The 24,279-nt window shown below is 34.0% G+C and overlaps 1 protein-coding gene across 1 annotated transcript; it reads left to right on the top strand.

The window, feature by feature from the left end:
* The first annotated feature begins 805 nt into the window (after nucleotides 1-805).
* LOC127727831 (cell division cycle-associated protein 7-like) lies at nucleotides 806-24,272 on the top strand. The gene is made up of 10 exons (XM_052234946.1): nucleotides 806-874; nucleotides 3,848-3,935; nucleotides 6,588-6,653; nucleotides 13,758-13,940; nucleotides 14,941-15,018; nucleotides 15,306-15,431; nucleotides 17,048-17,134; nucleotides 19,750-19,812; nucleotides 20,497-20,647; nucleotides 23,683-24,272. The coding sequence occupies exons 2-10, from the start codon at nucleotides 3,876-3,878 to the stop codon at nucleotides 24,270-24,272; spliced, it is 1,404 nt and encodes a 467-aa protein (XP_052090906.1). The 5' UTR covers nucleotides 806-874; nucleotides 3,848-3,875.
* The last annotated feature ends 7 nt before the right edge of the window (nucleotides 24,273-24,279 follow it).

Here is a 24,279-nt window from a genome sequence, read left to right as displayed (position 1 = left end):
TGGAACCCTTTTTGAATTTTAAGCCAGTCAGATATGAGCTAAACAAATTTTAATCAAGATGCCATAAGGATGATTGCAGCCAAGTCTGGTCCAGATTTGTCCAAGGATTTCCAAAGAAAGGTTTTGGGAAAAAATTATGACAATTAATTATGTATCCAATATATATATGACCATCCTTAGGGAGCTACCATTTGATTTTGATGGGGGGGGCGGGGGGGGGGGGGGGGGGGGGGGGGGGGGGGGCTAGGATGAAATTTGAAAAAAGGCAGGACAGGAGTTTTGAGTAAAAAAAAAAGGCAGGATGAGCAACTTGGCAAAAAAAAAAAGGCAGGATGACAATTTATGTAAAAAAAGTCAGGATAAACTAATAAAAAAAAGGCAGGACCGAATAGAGTGAAAAATAAAAAGGCAGGACAGAGATTACAACTAAAAAAAAATGCAGGACAAAATTTTTCATCCTAGCCCCCCCCATAAAAATCAAATGGTAGCTCCCTTATAAAAATAAGGAGATGTGGTATGATTGCCAATGAGACAATGATATCCACCAAAGTTCAATTGAAGTGGATACTGGAAATGTTTTACAAAATCAAGTTAAATTAAGAAGGAAATATTTTGTGAAAGGAATCTATATAGCGATCACCTTTCCATATTTTTTATTTATTTGAAGTTTGCCAAATTGCGGATACCCGACATTTCCTTACCGACACGAGTCTAAACTTAGTCTTGCTATTGACTGGTATCTTCTTTTTTATTTGCTACGATCACACGAATACATCCAAACCAGAAACCAGCTATTACAATAACCCGGGAAAATCGACACACGTGTGCAACTTCAACTTGTACTGTGTGTTGTGTTAAGTCTTAAAACCTGAAGGTAGCAAATAGTACAGGAATAAACCTTTTGCTTGTAGATATACGTAAAACCAATCTGTACAAATTATAGGGGGAGGATCCAGGCTTTTGCTGATATTGATAAGGGGGCGTGACAAAAGACGAGGGGGTTTGGGGACAGTTTAAAGCTAGCGTTACGGGAAAGATTTTTACATGTTTATATTTTCTTTTTAACGGGTTGGGACCAGTCGACATACCAGAATAAATATATTTTTTGTAAACAAATATTCGAATGTTACTTGTTAGATGAATGCAAATGATTTATCTAAAGGCACTGCCACTGGCAAGGTCCGCAAGTTGTCAAAAAATATAAGGACTTAGAGCTACGGTTCCGCAGCTGCTGGCAAATTAACTTTGTTGACAAGTTTACTTGATACTTGTACCTTTCTACTTTTACCACTGAGTGACCACCACCATCAGGTTGACTATTCTATCACTTTTGTGTGTGTCTGTATGAATAATTTATTATCAGAATAGTCGCATGCGTCGGGCGCCTTAGACGAACTTCAATTTGCTCCTGATATTTTCTGAGTTTAAAGGCTTTAAGTTGCACATACATTATTTTGATTTTTTGATTTTGTTTCTTTTTATTTTTCTTGCTACAATGTAAATTATAAAATTTTATAGTCGACGCCCGGCGAATAATCTTCAATAATTGAAGGATCGCTAGAAACTTAAAGAAGAAGGTGCTATACATACATCAAATGGTGTAGGTTAAATAAAAAAATAAAACAATGGAAATGGGGAATGTGTCAAAGAGACAACAACCCGACCCAAAGAGCAGAAAACAGCCCAAGTCCACCAATGATCACCAATGGGTTTTCAACACGGTGAGAAATTCCTTTACCCGGAGGTGGGCTTCAGCTGGGCTTCAGCTGGCACCTAAACAATAATGTATACTAGTACAGCAAAAATGGACATCACACCAAACTCCGAAACATGAATAAAAAAAAAAAAAAAGACTAACAAAGGCTAAAGGTTCCTGACTTGGGACACGCAGTAAAATTTGGTGGGGTTCAACATGTTTTGTGAGATCCCAACCCTCTCCTATACCTCTAGCCAATGTGGAATAAACAAACGCACATCAATACACACAGTAAAACTCAGTTTAAAAGAAGTCCAAGTCCAATGTTAGAATAGGTAACAGAAGAAACTAAGACAATGATCAACATAAATTAACAAAGGACTACTAGCAGTTTCTGACATGCCTGCTCCAGACCTCAATTAAACTGATTGAAAGATTATGTCTACCTGTATTACTGTGGCGATCTTTAAATTTAAAACCTTTTTTGCCGCCTCATGTTCAAACTCAAGTCGATTATTATCATATATTATTATTTAACTACAAGCGTTGTACATAGTAAGGATATTTTATTTTCCCATTCTGTATTTAAATTGAATCAATTAACAGATTCACATTAAAAGTTAAGATAGCCACTATTTTTCATCTATGTAGGATTAAACTTCTTTCCATTCCAGTTTTCCTGGTTAAAACAATTTTAAAGAAGTGAACAGATTATCCCAATAATCAAAATAATAACCATTGACTTCAATCTAATAACTTTCCTTACAACAAGCTAACAAGCTAGTTCAAAGCCCAATTCCAACTTGGAAATAAACCATTTAATTCCTTAACTAAAATATCAGTTAGTGTCGATATACCATAAGCATTCTGAGAAAAGCATGAACTTGGGTTTGCCAACATTTAGGTACCAACATGATGCAGTACCACAAGTTTTGATAACTAAATAGCATATGAGAGCCTCTTGTTTGTCAACTAACATTAACAATTTTGTATCAGCCATAAGCAGATCTCAAATGGTAACTATTTTCAGGAAGAAAGATGTTTAATTTAGTCCATTTCAAGACCTTTAATATATAATTTTTAGATCTGGATATTGTGGTATTTACAGATTTACCCTGCATTTAATATTTATGTGTAGGGAAAAGATTAAAAGAAATGGTCTGGACTGGAAGTTTTCTTGAAAATTTCAATAATATGACCACAAACATTTATATAACTCCAAATATTATTAAGGCTGAAAAAAACAGCCATCTGTTATTTTAATTCATAATATCAAGGACATGACCACAACCATTTACAACATGTTCCCTCACTCTATAAAGGTCAATAGTCATGTCAGGAAAGCAGTGCTCATCATTTAAAGTAGTCCCAAGGACAAATTAATGTGTTGTTTAGGCTACTTAAAACTATATATGCCATTTATTTTGTTTGTTCAGACAACTGTTAAAAATGATTGTCTTCATTATAACACGATTCTGTATTCTACCTTTTTAGATACAGGTAGTCCACAATCATAACTACATATAAATGGCTAATTCCTAATAACATTGAGCAACCTGTGATAAATCTGTTTTCTCCCAGGATAATTTAGATACAAAATCATACTTTTGAGAATGGATAGGGCCTGTGGCATAATGATGATATGCTTGTCCAAAACTCACACCTTTCCCCATATGGATAGATAGAACTAGTCCAAACAATCCAGCCATCATGCCCTGTAAGGATGCTCTTGTAATACTTGGATCACAACTAGGATGGCAGTGGTCCACAAGTTATAATGACCATTGCCTCCAGTCTTATCGCTTTCCTTACAACAATTGTTTTCAGTTATTTCTTTTTAAAATAATTAAAATGAATTATGGTGTGAAAATATGAACCATTTCCTCCATTTAATTATTTAATCATTTAATAGAATTAATATCTGTAATGACAATCATGTCGCTTCTATCATGCCTTGAGGGAGTTAATATTTTAGGCAAATTAACGTTAGACTCTTGTTTAAGAATACCGACTGTAGGGTATGGTGACCTATAGTTGCTTAAATAAACTTCATTTGGATCGAATATTTTTATACAACAACCAGTATAACTATATAAGTATTAGATTCTGCTATAAAATTCTTCAATTCAGTTATTCTTATTTCTATTATAGACAAGTATAGTTGGTAAATTGGACCACTATGGCTACAAGTGAATATGAAGAATTACGACATCGTAACTTGGAAGACAACAGAGTTATGGTAAATATTTTATTTATTTTTTATTTTTAAGATGAGCTATGAGGGTCACTTCACCAAAAAATGGTACTGTAAATTTATAAAATTAATTATTGTGTGCATTTATTATAGCGATTTTTCAAGAATGGACAAAAATGCGAGTTTAATTATTTCGATTTCGAAAAAATCTGCACACAGGTACCAGTCTTGCATTAAAACTCCAGTTTCAGGTGCATGTCAAAACATGGAGTGAAATAAATATTTTTTTTTTTTTCTGAATTTTTTTCTGGACTCTATTTTTTCTGTTTGATTAAAAGTTTATGCTGAATTGAAACATATAGTTAGATTTTTAAAAAATATTGCATCATTTTTGGGATATCAAACCAGGAAAGTGGAAGGATATGTTTACTGGAAGTGGTGCGGCCTAGTAAAAACAGCAAACAGAAGGTAGAAAAAAATTAGTTTTGACCTCAGGGTTTCATAGCTTTTTATTCTTCGTGGCATGAGGCACTTTTTTTTCTCGATTAAATCACAATTTCACATTACTACATACATGATATGTACATGAAAAAAATTTTCTATGTAGCATTTTATTTTAAAAAAATTTCAAAGATCAGCTGTTTTGCATGTAAGCCTATGGAGCAGTCAATTACAAGACTGCAACCTACAGTTATCAGATTGCGAGTTCTTATTATTGCGATACTCACCCAGTCGCATTATTCGCATTTATATAAACCTTGCAATAATTTCTGAATTAACAGTACATTAATATACCACAGAAGAATACATAGGTTATTGTTTTGTACAAAAAGTAATACTTATACACATGATACAGTAGTATTTTTTTTTGTAATTCATAATTTGAATTTGAAATCCAGCATTTCTTGTCTGTCGCCCTTAGGATTTTTTCAGATGAGACGGGGACTATTTCATTATTTGTAATGCCAGGTAAGTCAAAAGTTCTAAATATCAACAATTGTTTTGCTTCAATTCATTAGATATATGATGTCTGGTTAAAAGAAAATGAGCGTAAAAGTATATATGTCAGATTTGCATTACTATTTCAACTCTTGTAATGATTGAAAATGACTGGACATTGCAGATAAAAGTTAGATTTAAATAAGAAGATGTGGTATGAGTGCCAATGAGACAACTATCCATCCAAGTCACAATGTGTAAAAAGTAAACATTTATAGGTCAAATAGATATAGGAAGATGTGGTATGAGTGCCAATGAGACAACTCACCATCCAAGTTACAATTTATAAAAGTAAACCATTATAGGTCAAGGTACGGTCTTCAACACGGAGCATTGGCTCACACCGAACAGAAAGCTATAAAGGGCCCCAAAAAATTACTAGTGAAAAACCATTTAAACGGAAAAACCAACGGTCTAATCTATATAAAAACGAGAAACACGTATGAACTACATAAACAGACGACAACTACTGTAATCAGATTCCTGACTTAGGACAGGTGCAAACATTTGCAGCGGGATTAAACGTTTTAATGGTACCAAACCTTCTCCCTTTTCTGAAACAATAGTATAACATCACAACATAGAAAAACACAGTATAAAATATCAATTGGAAGGCTTAACTCAATCAAAAAATTGTAAATTAACACACAAATGAACAAATAAATTTGACCTGTGACACCTGAATGCAAATACACTGTTACTAAAAAATTACAAGGGATAAATAATTAAAGTCAAAAGTAAATAAACAGGTTTAAACAAAGTTAAAGTATGATATCACTGTGAAATGTCAAACAATTTTTAGAAAATAATCACTTTTGAAGAAACTTGCGTCATATTATACACAGGTAAATGAAAATAATTTGTTGTTAAGTATACTTCTTCTTCTGTGTGTATAAAATCTTCCGTTTAGGAATACCAAGAAATTTCTTTAATATCAATAAAACTAATCTAACACTTGGTACATATGGGGTGAATATCAACAATAAAAGTATACAATTAGTGCTAGATAAAACTTCCTGTACAGGTCAAAGAACAGCATATAAGGAAAAATGAAATAATTTTGATGTTCATAGTACGAAGAAGTGAAAATTTGTAGTAATACCAAATAATCAAAGCTGGTATATAGACAAGATCCATGTTAAAATTAAATAACAAAAGTACGGCCTTCAACACAGAGCCTTGGCTCACACCGAACAGCAAGCTATAAAGGGCCCCAAAATGACTAGTGTAAAACAATTCAAACATGAAAACCAACGGTCTAATCTATATAAAAAAACGAGAAACACTTATGAACCACACCAACAAACGACAACCACTGAACAACAGGCTCCTTTTAGAGCTGTTTTCCTAATGCTTGTAGTTTAAAGATTTGGTTGGCTTGCTTGCTTTGTTTGTATAAATGTTTGCTCAAGCCTTTGTAATTAAGATTGACATCTACAATCAATAGATAGGCAGGGCTTCAGCTTGTATACATTATACTTAAATGTTATTGGATGTTAATTATAATGCAGAGTATAATGTATACAAGCAAACATTTATACAAACAAAGCAAGCAAGTCAACCAAACCTTTAAACTGCAAGCATTAGAAAAATAGCTCTAACAAACGAGTTCAGAAATGATGATTCCGATCTGATTTCCATTGGATGAACTTGTTCTTTACTTTAGATTTGCTCTGAAGATGATGATTTTTGTTTTAGTTGGAAAAGTTGATGGCTGACTTAAAAAATCAGATGCAAGTACCAGGAAGGATCAAGCCAGTTAAGGTATGATTAGTAAATGAATAAATAGAAATTTATGTGATACTTGTAGTAAAACCTTCATATTATACACTTTCAACATAAATTTAATCATGATAGATAAAGCAGACAAGACATTTCAGTGTGTGCACTCTGGTTTATGATAAGTTTTGTTTCTCCACCTTTGTTATACCCCACGCAACGAGTTGCGGAGGGTATAATGTTTTTGACCCGTCCGTCTGTTCGTCAGTCTGTCAGTCCTGTTTCTTGTCATCGCAACTCCTCTCAAACCACACAACAGAATTTCACGAAACCTTTTTTGAATAATAAGGACATACTATGTACAAATGTAGTTGTGCATATCAACAGGAAATTGCGATTCAATTTTTTTTTTAGGATGTCCCTTTGAACTTATTTACTTTAATGTACTACTGCAACAGTTTGTCATCGCAACTCCTCTGATACCACACAACAGAATTTCATGAAACCTTTTTAGATAATAAGGACATACTATGTAGATGTGCATATCGACTGGAAATTACGGTTCAATTTTTTTTCTAGGAGTTACGCCCCTTTGAACTTATTTGCTTCAATGTACTACTGCAACAGTTTGTCATCGCAACTCCTCTGATACCACACAACAGAATTTCATGAAACCTTTTTAGATAATAAGGACATACTATGTAGATGTGCATATCGACAGGAAATTACGGTTCAATTTTTTTTCTAGGAGTTACGCCCCTTTGAACTTATTTGCTTCAATGTACTACTGCAACAGTTTGTCATCGCAACTCCCCTGATACCACACAACAGAATTTCATGAAACCTTTTTAGATAATAAGGACATACTATGTAGATGTGCATATCGACTGGAAATTACGGTTCATTTTTTTTTAATAATAAGGACATACTATGTAGTTGTGCATATCGACAGGAAATTGCGATTCAATTTTTTTTTTAGGAGTTATGCCCCTTTGAACTTATTTACTTTAATGTACTACTGCAACAGTTTGTCATCGCAACTCCTCTGATACCACACAACAGAATTTCATGAAACCTTTTTAGATAATAAGGACATACTATGTAGATGTGCATATCGACAGGAAATTACGGTTCAATTTTTTTTCTAGGAGTTACGCCCCTTTGAACTTATTTGCTTCAATGTACTACTGCAACAGTTTGTCATCGCAACTCCCCTGATACCACACAACAGAATTCGTGAAACCTTTTTAGATAATAAGGACATACTATGTAGATGTGCATATCGACTGGAAATTACGGTTCATTTTTTTTGAATAATAAGGACATACTATGTAGTTGTGCATATCGACAGGAAATTGCGATTCAATTTTTTTTTTAGGAGTTATGCCCCTTTGAACTTATTTACTTTAATGTACTACTGCAACAGTTTGTCATCGCAACTCCTCTGATACCACACAACAGAATTTCATGAAACCTTTTTAGATAATAAGGACATACTATGTAGATGTGCATATCGACAGGAAATTACGGTTCAATTTTTTTTCTAGGAGTTACGCCCCTTTGAACTTATTTGCTTCAATGTACTACTGCAACAGTTTGTCATCGCAACTCCCCTGATACCACACAACAGAATTCGTGAAACCTTTTTAGATAATAAGGACATACTATGTAGATGTGCATATCGACTGGAAATTACGGTTCATTTTTGTCGAGCCTTCGACTTTTGTCGAAAAAGCGAGACATAGCGATCCTACATTCCGTCGGCGTCGGTGTCGTCGTCGTCGTCGTCGTCGGCGGCATCCACAAATATTCACTTTGTGGTTAAAGTTTTTGAAATTTTAATAACTTTCTTAAACTAACCTGGATTTCTACCAAACTTGGACAGAAGCGTGTTTATGATCATAAGATAATATTCAAAAGTAAATTTTGTAAAAAAAAAATTCCATTTTTTCCGTATTTTACTTATAAATGGACTTAGTTTTTCTGCCAAGAAACATTACATTCACTCTGTGGTTAAAGTTTTTGAAATTTTAATAACTTTCTTAAACTATCCTGGATTTCTACCAAACTTGGAAAGAAGCTTGTTTATGATCATAAGATAGTATCCAGAAGTAAATTTTGTAAAAAAAAAAATCCATTTTTTCCCATATTTTACTTATAATTGGACTTAGTTTTTCTGCCAGTTAACATTACATTCACTCTGTGGTTAAAGTTTTTAGAATTTTAACAACTTTCTTAAACTATCCTGGATTTGTACCAAACTTGGACAGAAGCTTGTTTATGATTAAAAGCTAGTATCTAGAAGAAAATTTTGTTAAAATTTTGTTCGATTTTTTCCGTATTTTTCTTATAAATGGACTTTGTTTTTCTTCCAGTTAACATTACATACAGTCTGCAGTTTAAGTTTTTAAAACATTTATTAGATTCATAAACTATCCTGGATTTTTACCAAACTTGGACAGAAGCTACTTACAATCAAAAGATAGTATAGAGAGGAATATTTTTATTAATTTTTTTCCTCATTTTTGTTGAGTCTGCGATTAACAGCAAAAGTAGGCGAGACACTGGGTTCCGCGGAACCCTTACGAATTTTTTTTGAATAATAAGGACATACTATGTAGTTGTGCATATCGACAGGAAATTGCGATTCAATTTTTTTTTTTAGGAGTTATGCCCCTTTGAACTTATTTACTTTAATGTACTACTGCAACAGTTTGTCATCGCAACTCCTCTAATACCACACAACAGAATTTCATGAAACCTTTTTAGATAATAAGGACATACTATGTAGATGTGCATATCGACAGGAAATTACGGTTCAATTTTTTTTCTAGGAGTTACGCCCCTTTGAACTTATTTGCTTCAATGTACTACTGCAACAGTTTGTCATTGCAACTCCTCTGATACCACACAACAGAATTTCATGAAACCTTTTTAGATAATAAGGACATACTATGTAGATGTGCATATTGACAGGAAATTATGATTCAATTTTTTTTTCTTACACATATTTTATTTCTCCAATGACAATGTGGGGACGTGGGGTATGTGATGTGCTCACTAAGGTTCTTTAATTTTGTGTATTGTATTGTTTTGATTGTATTTAGTGACCTCCTTTCATGGATACTTAATATGCCCATTGTCTATACTTATTTTAGTGCCCATGATCTCTCCTGTCTTTCAAGGGCTCTCAAATGTACATTTCTTGTCATATTTTAATGAAATTTATGTCAAAGGTTTATATCGGCAATGTTGCAAACTAGTTTGAAAATCAATGCTGATCATCTTTTTAAAAAGAGTTACATCCCTTGGATATATAATTATATGGAAAATTGCATTGAAAGCTCTCTCAAGCATTCATTTCTTTTAGAATTTGTTTCAAAGTTATTTAAAAGCAATGTCTGGGGTGGGTACAAAATCAGGGCTGATAAATTTATTTTTACAGGCTCTTGGAAATGTAAATTCTATGGAAATTGCATTGTAAGTGCTCTTAAGCCAACATTTTTTGTCAAATTTTTTTTATTGATTTAGTGAGCTGGAATTAATTCAGGTTTATCCTGCCTTGACGGAATCAGAAAAGGAGACTTAGGTATGCAATTTCCGTTGATGGAGGCGTCAACAATTTGTTTTACTATACTTTGAAATTTTGCTAAATTTACATGTTAAAGTTAGTGATTAGGTCAGTTTAAGGGGAACTACTTGTTATAAGTCAATTAAATTTGGTATGTAGTTGTATATAAGCATTGGCACATCTCATTTCCATAGGGGAAGGACTTATGATAACAAAATGATTTTTGATATGCAGTTGTATTAGCATTGGCACATCTTCATAGACTTTCAGTGTTTTGCATAATTGCATGTTATTTTAATTTCAACGTTTGCATTTTTAAACTATCAATATTACATATTAGGCAAGACATATCATTGTGTCAACAGTTTATTAATTCAAAACACATAATGATACACCAAACTGCACCCTTTAAAAATGGGAATGATGTGATTATGGATGTTTATCATTTCATCCCTTACTGGATGAGTGTAATGATGCTATTTAATGCTCTGCCTAAGATAGTATAGGTGCATTGTCTTTTCTGGTCTCTTCCATATCAGGTAAGTTTTTGATGCTATTTTATGCTCTGCCTAAGATAGTACAGGTGCATTGTCTTTTCTGGTCTCTGTTCCATATCAGGTAAGTTTTTGATGCTATTTTATGCTCTGCCTTAGATAGTACAGGTGCATTGTCTTTTCTGGTCTCTGTTCCATATCAGGTAAGTTTTTGATGCTATTTTATGCTTTGCCTTAGATAGTATAGGTGCATTGTCTTTTCTGGTCTCTGTTCCGTATCAGGTAAGTTTTTGATGCTATTTTATGCTCTGCCTAAGATAGTACAGGTGCATTGTCTTTTCTGGTCTCTGTTCCGTATCAGGTAAGTTTTTGATGCTATTTTATGCTCTGCCTAAGATAGTATAGGTGCATTGTCTTTTCTGGTCTCTGTTCCGTATCAGGTAAGTTTTTGATGCTATTTTATGCTCTGCCTAAGATAGTACAGGTGCATTGTCTTTTCTGGTCTCTGTTCCACATCAAGTAAGTTTTTGATGCTATTTTATGCTCTGCCTTAGATAGTATAGGTGCATTGTCTTTTCTGGTCTCTGTTCCGTATCAGGTAAGTTTTTGATGCTATTTTATGCTCTGCCTAAGAAAGTATAGGTGCATTGTCTTTTCTGGTCTCTTCCATATCAGGTAAGTTTTTGATGCTATTTTATGCTCTGCCTAAGATAGTATAGGTGCATTGTCTTTTCTGGTCTCTGTTCCATATCAGGTAAGTTTTTGATGCTATTTTATGCTCTGCCTAAGATAGTATAGGTGTATTGTCTTTTCTGGTCTCTGTCCCGTATCAGTTAAGTTTTTGATGCTATTTCATGCTCTGCCTAAGATAGTATAGGTGCATTGTCTTTTCTGGTCTCTGTTCCATATCAGGTAATTTTTTCATTTATGTTGTTTACCATCAAGTTGTGGTCACATTATAAACTTAAAACATAGTATGCATGTTTTTGAATTATATGCCATATTACTTAGTTGACCCTTGATTTCATTGGTCACTGAACATGGGAATGTGATAATTTGAATCAGTACATTCTAAGGTTAAAGATATCGTTAAGGTAGTTTACCACGAGGTTGTGCTCACATCCAATTGAAACTTAGCACACATTTTCATTATAGTATGAACTATATAAATAACTTGCCAAAGTAGGTGTTTGACCCCAATTTGATGGTTCATTGAACATAGAAATATAATGTGAGGAAAGCATGTTCAGTTTTCATGATAAATCTTTGTAGCCACACTGCCACAGGCCTGATGCTTATTTCTTAGACGGTTTGTATAGATTCAATAGGTCTGTAGTAGAAATTCTTACAGGATTAAGAGAAATTTTATTAGCCTAGTCTGATGGGCCTGTTGCCAAGGGCATAGACTGGACATAGTCTTATTGGCCTGTAGCCAAGGGCATAGATTGGACATCATAGTCTGATGGGCTTGTGGCCAGGGCCATAGACTGGAAATAGTCTACTGGGCCTATGGCCAAGAGCATAGACTGGACATCATAGTCAGATGGGCTTGTGGCCAAGGGGAAAGACTGGGCATAGAGTGGACATAGTCTGATGGGTCTGTGGCCAGGGGCATAGACTGGACATAGTCTACTGGGCCTGTGGCCAAGGGCATAGACTGGACATCATAGTCTGTAGGGCCTGTGGCCAAGGGCATAGACTGGACATAGTCTGATGGGCCTGTGGCCAAGGGCATAGACTGGACATAGTCTGATGGGCCTGTGGCCAAGGGCATAGACTGGACATCATAGTCTGATAGGCCTGTGGCCAAGGGCATTGACTGGACATAGTCTGATGGGCCTGTGGCCAAGGGCATATACTGGACATCATAGTCTGATGGGCCTTTGGCCAGGGCATAGACTGGACAAAGTCTGATGGGCCTGTAGCCAAGGGCATAGACTGGACATAGTCTGATGGGCCTGTGGCCAAGGGGATTGACTGGACATAAGTCTGGTGGGCCTGTGGCCAGGGGCATAGATTGGACGTAGTCTGATGGGCCTGTAGCCAAGGTCATAGACTGGACATAGTCTGATGGGCCTTTGGCCAAGGGCATAGACTGGACATAGTCTGATGGGCCTGTGGCCAGGGGCATAGACTGGACATAGTCTGGTGGGTCTGTGGTCAAGGGCATAGACTGGACATAGTCTGATGGGCCTGTGGCCAAGGCAATAGACTGGACTCTGACTCTTTTTTAGCTTGTCAATTAGATTTAAGTTAAGGGGAAAGATTTTACAGACCAATTATGTATGACATCGCCTCTGAGATATCAGTGCAGAAAAAAACAAAAATACATAACTTCTCAACATGACAACATATAAAAAGGTTTCAGCAGCATTTAGTAGTTATGTATGACTACTTCTGTATTTAATATATAGTTATAGTTTAGTGTTGTGAAAATGTATTGATTTTTTATTAACAAATAATAAGTTAAAAATCACTGTAGAAATTGACTGATTAGAATGTCATCGGTCTGTCTTCAGATGTAACATCCTGTCAACATGGTTAATAGAAAATATGTTATTTAAGATAAAAATCAGTAAGGATTACATGATATTATAAGCGGACATGTACATCATGTATCCTGGTGATATTTGCAAACATTCCTTTTGTACATATTACACAATGTGTAAAGATCGGGCTGTTTAATTTAATACATATTTATACAAAATGTAATATAAATGAATTAAATTTCTGAGAAATAAATTTATAATGAATAAATGTCTTTTAAATCTGACAGCAAAAAAAAAAAATAGGTGTGTTTCCGGTTGCATGTCCCCAAAAAAAATAGTATGTTGGAATTTTTTTTTCTTCAAGTGATCTCATCATAAAGTTCTTTGAACTGTTGTTTGAATGTTTTTGAGTGTTAAACTGTCAAAAGAAGAGCTTTTTTTCCGATCGCACCGAAAATTACCAACTTTTAATTATTTTTTTCTCTGAAAAAAAGTTAGGGCCTGGGCCTATAAATTAGGATTGGTCGGGCCACCGGAAACACACCCTATTTTTTGTTTGGTCTGTGAAAAGTGATATTCTACATTTTTTCCCCAGAAACCCAGAGACATAAAATCAAGGTCAATAGATAGCACTGACTATGAACCACGTAGAAATCCTTCACGAAATGGAAGATACAGCCAAATTACGTACAGTCCACCAAGGACTAGAGGAAGACGTGGTTCTCTGTCGTCCACTGCTTCATCGTTTTCTTCAGACTCTTCATCAGAATCAGCCAGTGTAAGTGTAAATATAGTTAAGTCAATGAAAGACAATAGAACTCATTGGACTGCCACTGGAAAAAGGGATTGTTGGATAGGGACAGAAGTTGTTGTCTAAAATCAGACCACAGAGGACTTCAAAGAAAGATGGCAGGGTTCTTTTGTGTCTGGAAAGTGTGGCACTCACTCTACAAGAGGCATTATAATCAATGTCCTCATTCTGACTGATTGTGACTGTGTATTTATTCATCCCACATAGCAAACATATAGCCCACTTTAACCAGGATTTCACTGCCAGATGGAAGAAGTTTAGAAATGACTCTTGGGTGTAAACATTGTAGACATTTGCTAATTTCAAATGAGCTACTGAAATTAAATTAGCATTGCTAATTACATGTAATGAATTAATCCACTCAATGACTCTGAAAACAGGGAAATTAATAAAATGCAGGAATAGGTTTTATTTGAGTATCAAATATACAAGACATGCGAGAACAGATTTGATATTAAGATGATTAATACATATTGGCAGTGAATTTACCCATGGAGGGAAATGAAAATGGGCTATATTTTTGGGCCCTACCTAATTCACCTTTTTTTCCAGTCTGATTTTACCACCATATTCACATTACAGCTTCTACTAACTTATATAGTGTTGACTAGTTACACAACATTTATATACATGAAGGGTTTTCAATTTTGCTGTATTAGGTTAATGATATTGAATCACACAATCCAATAGTCCGTTAAAGTGTTCATGTTATGATTTTTTTTACATACAGTACATAGATTCTGACTTTAAAGAACTTTTTTTATATGATACTTTGCTGTTCAGTATTCATGAATTATATCCACATTGTTGTGATTAATTATTTTAGGTATTAGTCTGAATACACAAAGTGCGGTAACACAGCATTTTATATGATTTATCTGCTGGTTTAAAAAACAAGGACAAATGAATGCTTATATCACTACAGACCCTAGAATAAATAATTTTGAATAGATTCCTCTATTTCCAGTCACTGCAAGTTAGGTTTGGTTTTTTCAACAAAGGAAGAAATCAAGAGACCGGAGGAAACGATGAAAACAGCGATGAGGTAATTATCTAATGAAGAACAGAAGAAAGCATTCTTATTGTTAAGTGTTTACACACAAATATTTTGTATTTGTACAGATTGTAAATGTATCTTGGTTAACATATCAATTCCAATGAAAATTGATTGCAAGCTAAAAGATTTAAGTCTTATTTTTTTTTTAACATTCTTTTTGAATAAATTGTTGTCACATCGAAGGAGTCAGAGTATGTCTAATGGTTGAGATAAAATTGTTTTAATTAAAGTAAAAAAAATCTATTCATCAATATTTCATCTTTTTATATTTTCAGGAAAATGATTTGCCAAAGAGACAACATCGTGTTTATCGTGACAATCGGTCAGCTGATGAAATCACTGATGAGGATTTATCTAGAGTAGCATTGTTTGTCAGTGATAAAAGATATGATAGTTTTTATGTAAGTTTAGACTTTTCTGATATAATGAATTTAATAAATTTTAGAACGATAGACTAGTTGTAAACTTTTACGTTATTTGGTATCTGGTGGAGAGTTGTTTCAGTGGCAATAATACCACGTCTTATTTTTATAGTTTCAGCAAAGTCAAGGTTTCTGGAAATTATCTTTTGTTCCATTTTGTCCATTTTTTACCAAACTTGGCTGTTATAATGCCATGTGGAATGAAAGAGACCTTTCGTGATTTTGAGGTCACAGGCTCAAAGGTCAAGGGCACAGCATCAATTGTTCAACAGAAATTGGAAAGTGTTTTGGTTTTTATATGCCCGTCAAATTTTTGATGGGACGTATTATGGTATACAAATGTCCGGCGTCCGTCCGTCTGTCTGTCCGTCCGTCTGTCTGTCTGTCCGGCGTAAACATGTCGCACCGTAACTTGAGAATGACTTATCCAAATTTCATGAAACTTAAAATAGTTGTTTCTTATGATAGTTAAACGATCTGTATACTTTTTGGTGATAATAAGATTAAAACTTTTTGAGTTACGGGACTTAGTAACTAAAACAGGTGTGTGTTTTTTTTCACATGTCGCGCGGTATCTCAAAAACAATTTATGATTATTGCTTAAAACTTTACACACTTCTTAGTTATATTAATCTTAAGATCTGTATACTTTTTGGTGATGATTCAAAATTTCATTTTAGAGATATTGAGTATTTTGTTAAAAAAGGGGGAGGGGTTTTTCACATGTCGCGCCGTATCTCAAAAACAGTTTATGACTATTGCTTAAAACTTTACACACTTCTTAGTTATATTAACCTTAAGATCTGTATACTTTTTGGTGATGATTCAAAATTTTATTTTTGAGTTATTGAGTATTTTGTAAAAAAAGGGGGAGGGGTTTTTCACATGTCGTGCCGTATCTCAAAAACGATTTATGTTTATTGCTTAAAATTTTACACACTTCTTAGTTATATTAATCTAAAGATCTGTATACTTTTTGGTTTTGATTCAAAATTTTATTTCAGAGATATTGAGTTTTTTGTAAAAAAAAAAGGGGGGTTTTCGCATGTCACGCCGTATGTCAGTAACTATTTATGCTTATTGCATAAAAATTCACACACAAGACGATGGGCGTATCATGTGCTCATGGCGCAGCTGTTCATTGAGTTAATTTATTTAGAACCATATGTTATACATTTACCAAGCTATGGTTGAGAATACCCTTTTAAAGAACAAGGCCCCTGTAGATGTTTGGTTTGTAGGTCAAAGATCATAATACCTATTTTCCATCATTTAAAATTGTCAATAGAATTCACAGTCTGTCACCTAAATAAAAGAATAAAACCATGACTCAAAAATCTTTCTAATCAATCTGCATCAAATTTATAAAGATCGTGACTTTTTATGCAACCATGGGACACCTGAAAACTTTAAATATTACAGTTATAACAGAAAAAACATTATACTTCAATGACATTGACTGAATTTAGACTTTGTGCTGATCTCTACTTTTGTGCAAATTGAAAGTTAGATATTCAAAGAAGAATTTGGAATAAATTAACCTTGATTAATTATCTTGAACTGATTTTATAATATATTTGTTTTATTAACTGTAGGGTACAACCTGCCATCAATGTAGACAGAAAACTGATGATATGAAAACAATTTGTAGGAAAGGTCATTGCTATGGAGTTAGAGGTCAGGTAAGTGCAAAGCTTTTAAGAGAGATGTTGATAAGATTTTTTGTAAGAAAGGTAGGCCGTTTTGAGGAAAAGGTGACATGTTCCACAAGTTTTTTTTTTCATCATGTGAATATCTTTGACCTAATTTTCATGCTCCAGTTATTTATTATGTTTTGTAGTTTGAAATTTTACATTATTTTATGCTAAGTGGTGCTTATATGTTATGTTTAAAAGATATATGTCTATTTTTAACATTCGAATGTTTTTGAAACCTGCATGAAAATAAGTTAGATGACTTGTTCAATGAAAAGTTCTCCCAATTAGTAAATGCTGAAATGCTATATTACTACCTGATTTGTCATTATATGTGTTGCTGGTGACATTTTTTCTTTATTTATCAAGTTTTGTATACATTGCCCATTTGTTACTGTATTTCACAATGATGAGAGATAATTATTTTTCTCTTTGTCATCCAGTTTTGTGGACTATGCCCATTTTTAGCTCACCTGGCCCGGAGGGCCAAGTGAGCTTTTCTCATCACTTGGCGTCCGTCGTCCGTCGTCGTTAGCTTTTTACAAAAATCTTCTCCTCTGAAACCACTGGGCCAAATTTAACCAAACTTGGCCACAATCATAATTAGGGTATCTAGTTTAAAAAATGTGTCCGATGACCCAGCCAACCAACCAAGATGGCCGCCATGGCTAAAAATAGAACATAGGGGTAAAATGTAGATTTTGGCTTATATCTCTGAAACTAAAGCATTTAGAGTAAATCTGACAAGGATAAAACTGATTATCAGGTCAAGATCTATCTGCCCTGAAATTTTCAGACAAATCTGACAACCTGTTGTTGGGTTGCTGCCCCTGAATTGGTAATTTTAAGGAAATTTTGCAGTTTTTGGTTATTATCTTTGGTTATTATCTTGAATATTATTATAGATAGAGATAAACTGTAAACAGCAATAATGTTCAGCAAAGTAAGATCTACAAATAAGTTGAAATGACCAAAATTGTCAGTCGACCCCTTTAGGAGTTATTGCCCTTAATAGTCAATTTTTAACAATTTTTTGTAAATTTTTTTAAACTTTACAAAAATCTTCTTCTCTTAAACTACTGAAACAAATTTAACCATACTTGGCCATAATCATTATTAGGGTATCTAGTTTAAAAAATTTGTCAGATGACCCCACCTTCCAACCATCATGGCCGACTTGGTTAAAAATAGAACATAGGGGTAAAATGCAGTTTTTGGTTTATATCTCTGAAACTAAAGCATTTAGAGCAAATCTGACAGGTGGCAAAAATGTTCATCAGATTTAGATTTATCTGCCCTGAAATTTTCAGATGAATCTGACAACCCGTTGTCGGGTTGCTGCCCCTGAGTTAGTAATTTTACATAAATTTTGCAGTTTTTTAGCTCACCTGGCCGAAGGGCCAAGTGAGCTTTTCTCATCACTTGGCGTCCGTCGTCGGCGTCCGTCGTCGTTAGCTTTTTACAAAAATCTTCTCCTCTGAAACCACTGGGCCAAATTTAACCAAACTTGGCCACAATCATCATTAGGGTATCTAGTTTAAAAAATGTGTCCAATGACCCCGCCAACCAACCAAGATGGCCACCATGGCTAAAAATAGAACATAGGGGTAAAATGTACATTTTGGCTTATATCTCTGAAACCAAATTATTTAGAGTAAATCTGACAAAGGGTAAAACTGATTATCAGGTCAAGATCTATCTGCCCTGAAATTTTCAGACAAATCTGACAACCTGTTGTTGGGTTGCTGCCCCTGAATTGGTAATTTTAAGGAAATTTTGTAGTATTTGGTTATTATCTTGAATATTATTATAGATAGAGATAAACTGTAAACAGCAATTATGTTCAGCAAAGTAAGATCTACAAATAAGTTGCATGACCAAAATTGTCAGTCGACCCCTTTAGGAGTTATTGCCCTTAATAGTCAATTTTTAACAATTTTTTGTAAATTTTTGTAATCTTTTACAAAAATCTTCTTCTCTGAAACTACTGAGACAAATTTAACCATACTTGGTCATAATCATTATTAGGGTATCTAGTTTAAAAAATTTGTCCGATGACCCGGCCTTCCAACCATCATGGCCGACTTGGTTAAAAATAGAACATAGGAGTAAAATGCAGTTTTTGGTTTATATCTCTGAAATTAAAGCATTTAGTGCAAATCTAACTGGTGGCAAAAATGTTCATCAGATTTAGATTTATCTGCCCTGAAAATCTTTAGACGAATCCGACATCCCGTTGTCGGGTTGCTGCCCCTGAGTTAGTAATTTTACAAAACTTTTGCAGTTTTTTGTTTTTATCTTAGATATCATTATAATATCTAATATCTAATACTATTAATTATGATTTTAGCCTTATTTTACATGATTTCCTAAGCATCAGTAAATACAGGTGAGCGACACAGGCTCTTGAGAGCCTCTAGTTGTTATTATCTTAGATATCATTATAATATCTAATATCTAATACTATTAATTATGATTTTAACCTTATTTTACATGATTTCCAAAGCATCAGTAAATACAGGTGAGCGACACAGGCTCTTGAGAGCCTCTAGTTTTCTACTGTATTTGATGAGAAATAATTATATTTTATTATTTGTGTCCAGTTTTGTGGACCGTGCCTAAGAAACAGATATGGAGAAGATGCACAGGGAGCTCTCAAAGATCCTGTAAGTACTCTTAATGTAATTGTAATAGGGTTTAGTGGGCGGTAGAGTTATCGCTATTGATCGGGATAAAATAATCAAATATAAATGCCCAACCCATTGTTAAATGAAAACAAATCTAAGGCTGCCATGAATTATTTCTTAATTCAAATAAAACTGATAAAAGAGAGGCGAAAGATACCAGAGGGACATTCAAACTCATAATTCGAAAATAAACTGACCACTCCATGGCTAAAAAAGAAAAAGACCAAAGGACAACAGTATACAAAAGACAGATAATTAAACATGCAAAAAAAAAAAATTACAAAAATACTATTTTACAAATATCTAACAATGAATACCCCCAATGGACCAAAAGACACCCATTTTCATATGTCTATCACTTTTACTCTTTCACATAAAAATGGGTAAAAATTTTGGAAAAGGTAATAACATGAATAATAATGATCAAAAACCATACCGCATGGTCAGATGTCAGAGAAAACTAACAGCTTGATTTATGTACAAAATAATGAAAGAAAAACAAATATGATATACAGCAACAATCGACAACCACTGAATTACAGGCTCCTGACTTGGGACAGGCAAGCCTTGTAGAATCTGTAATTGTATATAATTTTTATTATTAGGACTGGATATGTCCACCTTGTAGAGGTATCTGTAATTGTATATAATTTTTATTATTAGGACTGGATATGTCCACCTTGTAGAGGTATCTGTAATTGTAGTTTCTGTAGGAAGAGAGCTGGTAAAGCATGTACTGGAATCCTTGTACATTTAGCCAGAGAGAATGGTTTTAGCGATGTCAATGCTTACTTACAGAATAGAAAGTCTAATGGTACACTGATTTATACTTATAAACAAATATGGCATTTATGGATTGTATTGCTATCAATAATGCCTTTCAGAGATTTTCAAAACGAATAAATCGAGGTGTAGCTATACATCAATGAGACAACAACACAATGACAAACTTTACTAGAAAACATTTAGAGGGCAACATAGTTCAACAATAGACAGGTGATATGTCAAGTTCAGAATTAAGCCCCAACAATCAAATTAGCTTGATGGTTACCAGCTCATTAAATTAATGGGTCAATCAACTTCTATTTGTCACTTTTTCAACTAATGATACAATCATTGTTGTGAATACTATTTTTGTTGGTGAATTGCTTGAATAATTAAAAGACTGAGCATTTGCATTTTTTTTATAAGCAATATTGACATTAAATTCCTTAATTTCTAATTCTTGCCGTTAATTAGCATTTTTTTACATTTATCAAAGTAAATGTATATGAAAAAACTTACTTGTAACTAATAGCTTTTACTGGATGCATTTCTATACAATAATTACCCTAGATAACTTGGTGTCTCTAATAATAGGGTGAAAGAATCAGAAAGATTCCTGGAGTCTATAGTTTATATCCATGGTTGTGAAAGCACATTTGCTGTACTCATATTTTGTAGTCAAACTGTTTGACTCATCACACTTACATTATACAGTATATGTTGATATAAGAAGATGTGGTATGAGTGCCAATGAGACAACTCTCCATCCAAGTCACAATTTGTGAAAGTAAACCATTATAGGTCAAAGTACGGTCTTCAACACGGAGCCTTGGCTCACACCGAACAGCAAGCTATAAAGGGCCCCAAAAATGACTAGTTTAAAACCATTCAAACCGGAAAACCAACGGTCTAATCTATATAAAAAACGAGAAACACTTATGAACCACATCAACAAATGACAACTACTGAACATCAGATTCCTGACTTAGGACAGGTGCAAACAAATGCAGCGGGTTTAAACGTTTTAATAGGTACCAACCTTCACCCTTATCTGAAACAATAGTGTAACATCACAACATAGAAAGATACACTATAAAATATCAATTGAAATGGCTTAACTCAATCAAAAGACATATTAACACAAGTGAACATACACTGAAAGAATAAATTTGATCTATGATACAATGTAAATACAAAATCAATAAAATAAGGGTGAATAAATAAAGGCAACAGTAGTATACCGCTGTGAGATGTTAAACAATTTAAAAAAAACACCAACAGCCTTGAACAAAAAGCCGCCAAATACAATAATATACACAGGTAAATGAAAATAATTTTGTTGTAAGGTATACAGTTTAAATGGAGAACAGAAATATTTTTTACAAAATAAATAATTTTGTTGTTCATAGTACGAAGAAGTGAAAATTTATAGTCATACCAAACACTTATCAAAGCTGGTATAGACGAGATATAACCCTGAATAAGTAAACATTAAATAACAAAAAAGCATTACAAATAGTATCAACAGGTCAAATTAATAAGAAAGTACGATTTTGAGAGTACTCGCAGTTACTGACAGCTAGTTAAAAGCCAAAAACAATTAATAATAAAAAATCATGCATCAGAGACTAAAATCAACTAAAACACATCCCAGGGATTTAGTATTTTAATGTCATGGACAGTCAAAGAAGACATGACTTGTGCAATGCCAAAAATAAATGTATCGACAGGCAGTACGATAGTTAGGAGTTAATCTCTTTATAGAAAAAAATGAACGTGGATGTGTCTTTATACATCCCGTTAGAAAAGAATACAAATTAAGTTATGTTTTAATTTGCTGATGACAAAATCGATATTTGTGCGAATGTAAACTATATTCATAGATTTAATTACAACATTGGTAAGAAAACCTTTACTAATAAGTTTGTTTAAAGGTTCGATCAGTTTACACAGATCGCTTTTTCCGCGCTTTTAGTACAATATTACCGTTCACACTTACATTATACAGTATATGCTATATTTTCATTTGTGGACTTATTCAAATGAGTGATGTATGTTTATGTTTAGTTTGCTCCACACAAGGGGTATTTAATGCTAATGGATATCCTCTTTTCGTCAGTTCCAGCTTCATGTGAGCATGCTTTACCATGTGATGAGATTTCACATTCATGAATATCAACTTCCTGTTTACCAAACTTTTATACTTACACATTATGGCCATGTATGAAACTTGCATCAAATTTCTCATGAACTACAAATACGAGCATCCTGAAATTTGATACCAAGCTTCATGTGAGCATGCTATATATAGTGTGATAGGTTTTCACATCCATTGCTAATCCACTTCCTGTTTACCAAAACTTGAAGCATGTGTATCATAGTGAGAAATAGATCACAGTTCATCTTGTTCTAGAAATTTCTCCATTAGATACGATATGTCTTTCCCTTGAATGCTTTCTTGTGATATTCTTTGTCAATAACTGCTAACCCTGAACAAGCTCCAGGTGATATGAATTGATCAACTTGCATGACATGAAAAGTAAGATACAAATAATTTACAATAGTCAGTTGCACCAACCCCCAATGGTGAAATAAAATTATGGTCACTTAGGGCTTCATCCGACCAGCAGTAAAACCTTTGCCAAAGTAGTGTCTCCAATTGGCTGATTGGGATGTACAAGTATGCAGCCAAGTCTGGTCAGAATGGGAACGTTGAATCCAATGCCTTGTGTAATGAAAGTGCCTCTTTCGTTACACGTTAAGAACCCTTGCAATAAGTCTTTGAAGGGTCCATTGGTGGCCTGTTGCAAGGCAAAATTTCTGTACCTATCCAATATATCTTCATTTTCCAGACCTTCATTTCGGACGGCCTCTTTTACAGGACCTACCTTTTGTATTTATTATTGTTCTCGTCCTGAACATGCATAAAATATTTGCCACTGGACATTAAGCAACCAACAATCAATCAGTCAATCAATTGCCCCTTGGTCTATAAAGTTAAAAGGTTTATTCAGAAAAGGTTTGATTGAATTATGTTGAGAGCTGTAAGGTAAATTTTGATTAATCATCTTTTTTGTTTTGCAGCTGTGCAGTATGATAGAGTAAAAAGAAGAAAGTCAGAAACTGTCAGTGAAGAGGAGGGCTCTGATGATTTGATAACACAGGCTCAAGACTCTGCTTCTGAACATGAAGAAACTGAGGAGAAAGAAGAAGATACAGAGGAACAAACAATAGAACCACCCAAACTAGCTGTCAAAATGTTTAAATCAGTAGCCAAATCAGGGTCAACTGAGGTCATGGCACCAGAAAAATCAGAGCTGAAGACCTTGAAATCACCAGAAAGGAAAACCTTTAAAAATATATTTCAAGAGAAACTAGTTGCAGAAAAGAGACAACATAAACCAAAGGTTTTCCTGGATGATATCAAGACATCTCCAGTAACTAAGAACAAAGAGGATAAAGCTTCATCAATAGTCCACTCTCCTCCTCAGATTACCAAGCCAATAGAATGGTCAATAGGGGATTGTCTGTGGTCAAAAGTATCTGGACATCCATGGTGGCCATGTATGGTAGCATTGGAGAAACAGGGTGGTGATTACACCAAAATGCAAGGCAAGTTTAATACGAATTTACTCATTTCCATAGTAACAGTTAATAAGATCAGCTTCAACTGAAGTCTTA

This window comes from Mytilus californianus, unplaced genomic scaffold (genome assembly GCF_021869535.1).
Source record: "Mytilus californianus isolate M0D057914Y unplaced genomic scaffold, xbMytCali1.0.p SCAF_2, whole genome shotgun sequence".
Lineage (NCBI taxonomy): Eukaryota > Metazoa > Mollusca > Bivalvia > Mytilida > Mytilidae > Mytilus > Mytilus californianus.
The sequence above is the reverse complement of the archived record's forward strand: the minus strand, read 5'-3'. Positions and strand labels throughout refer to the sequence as shown.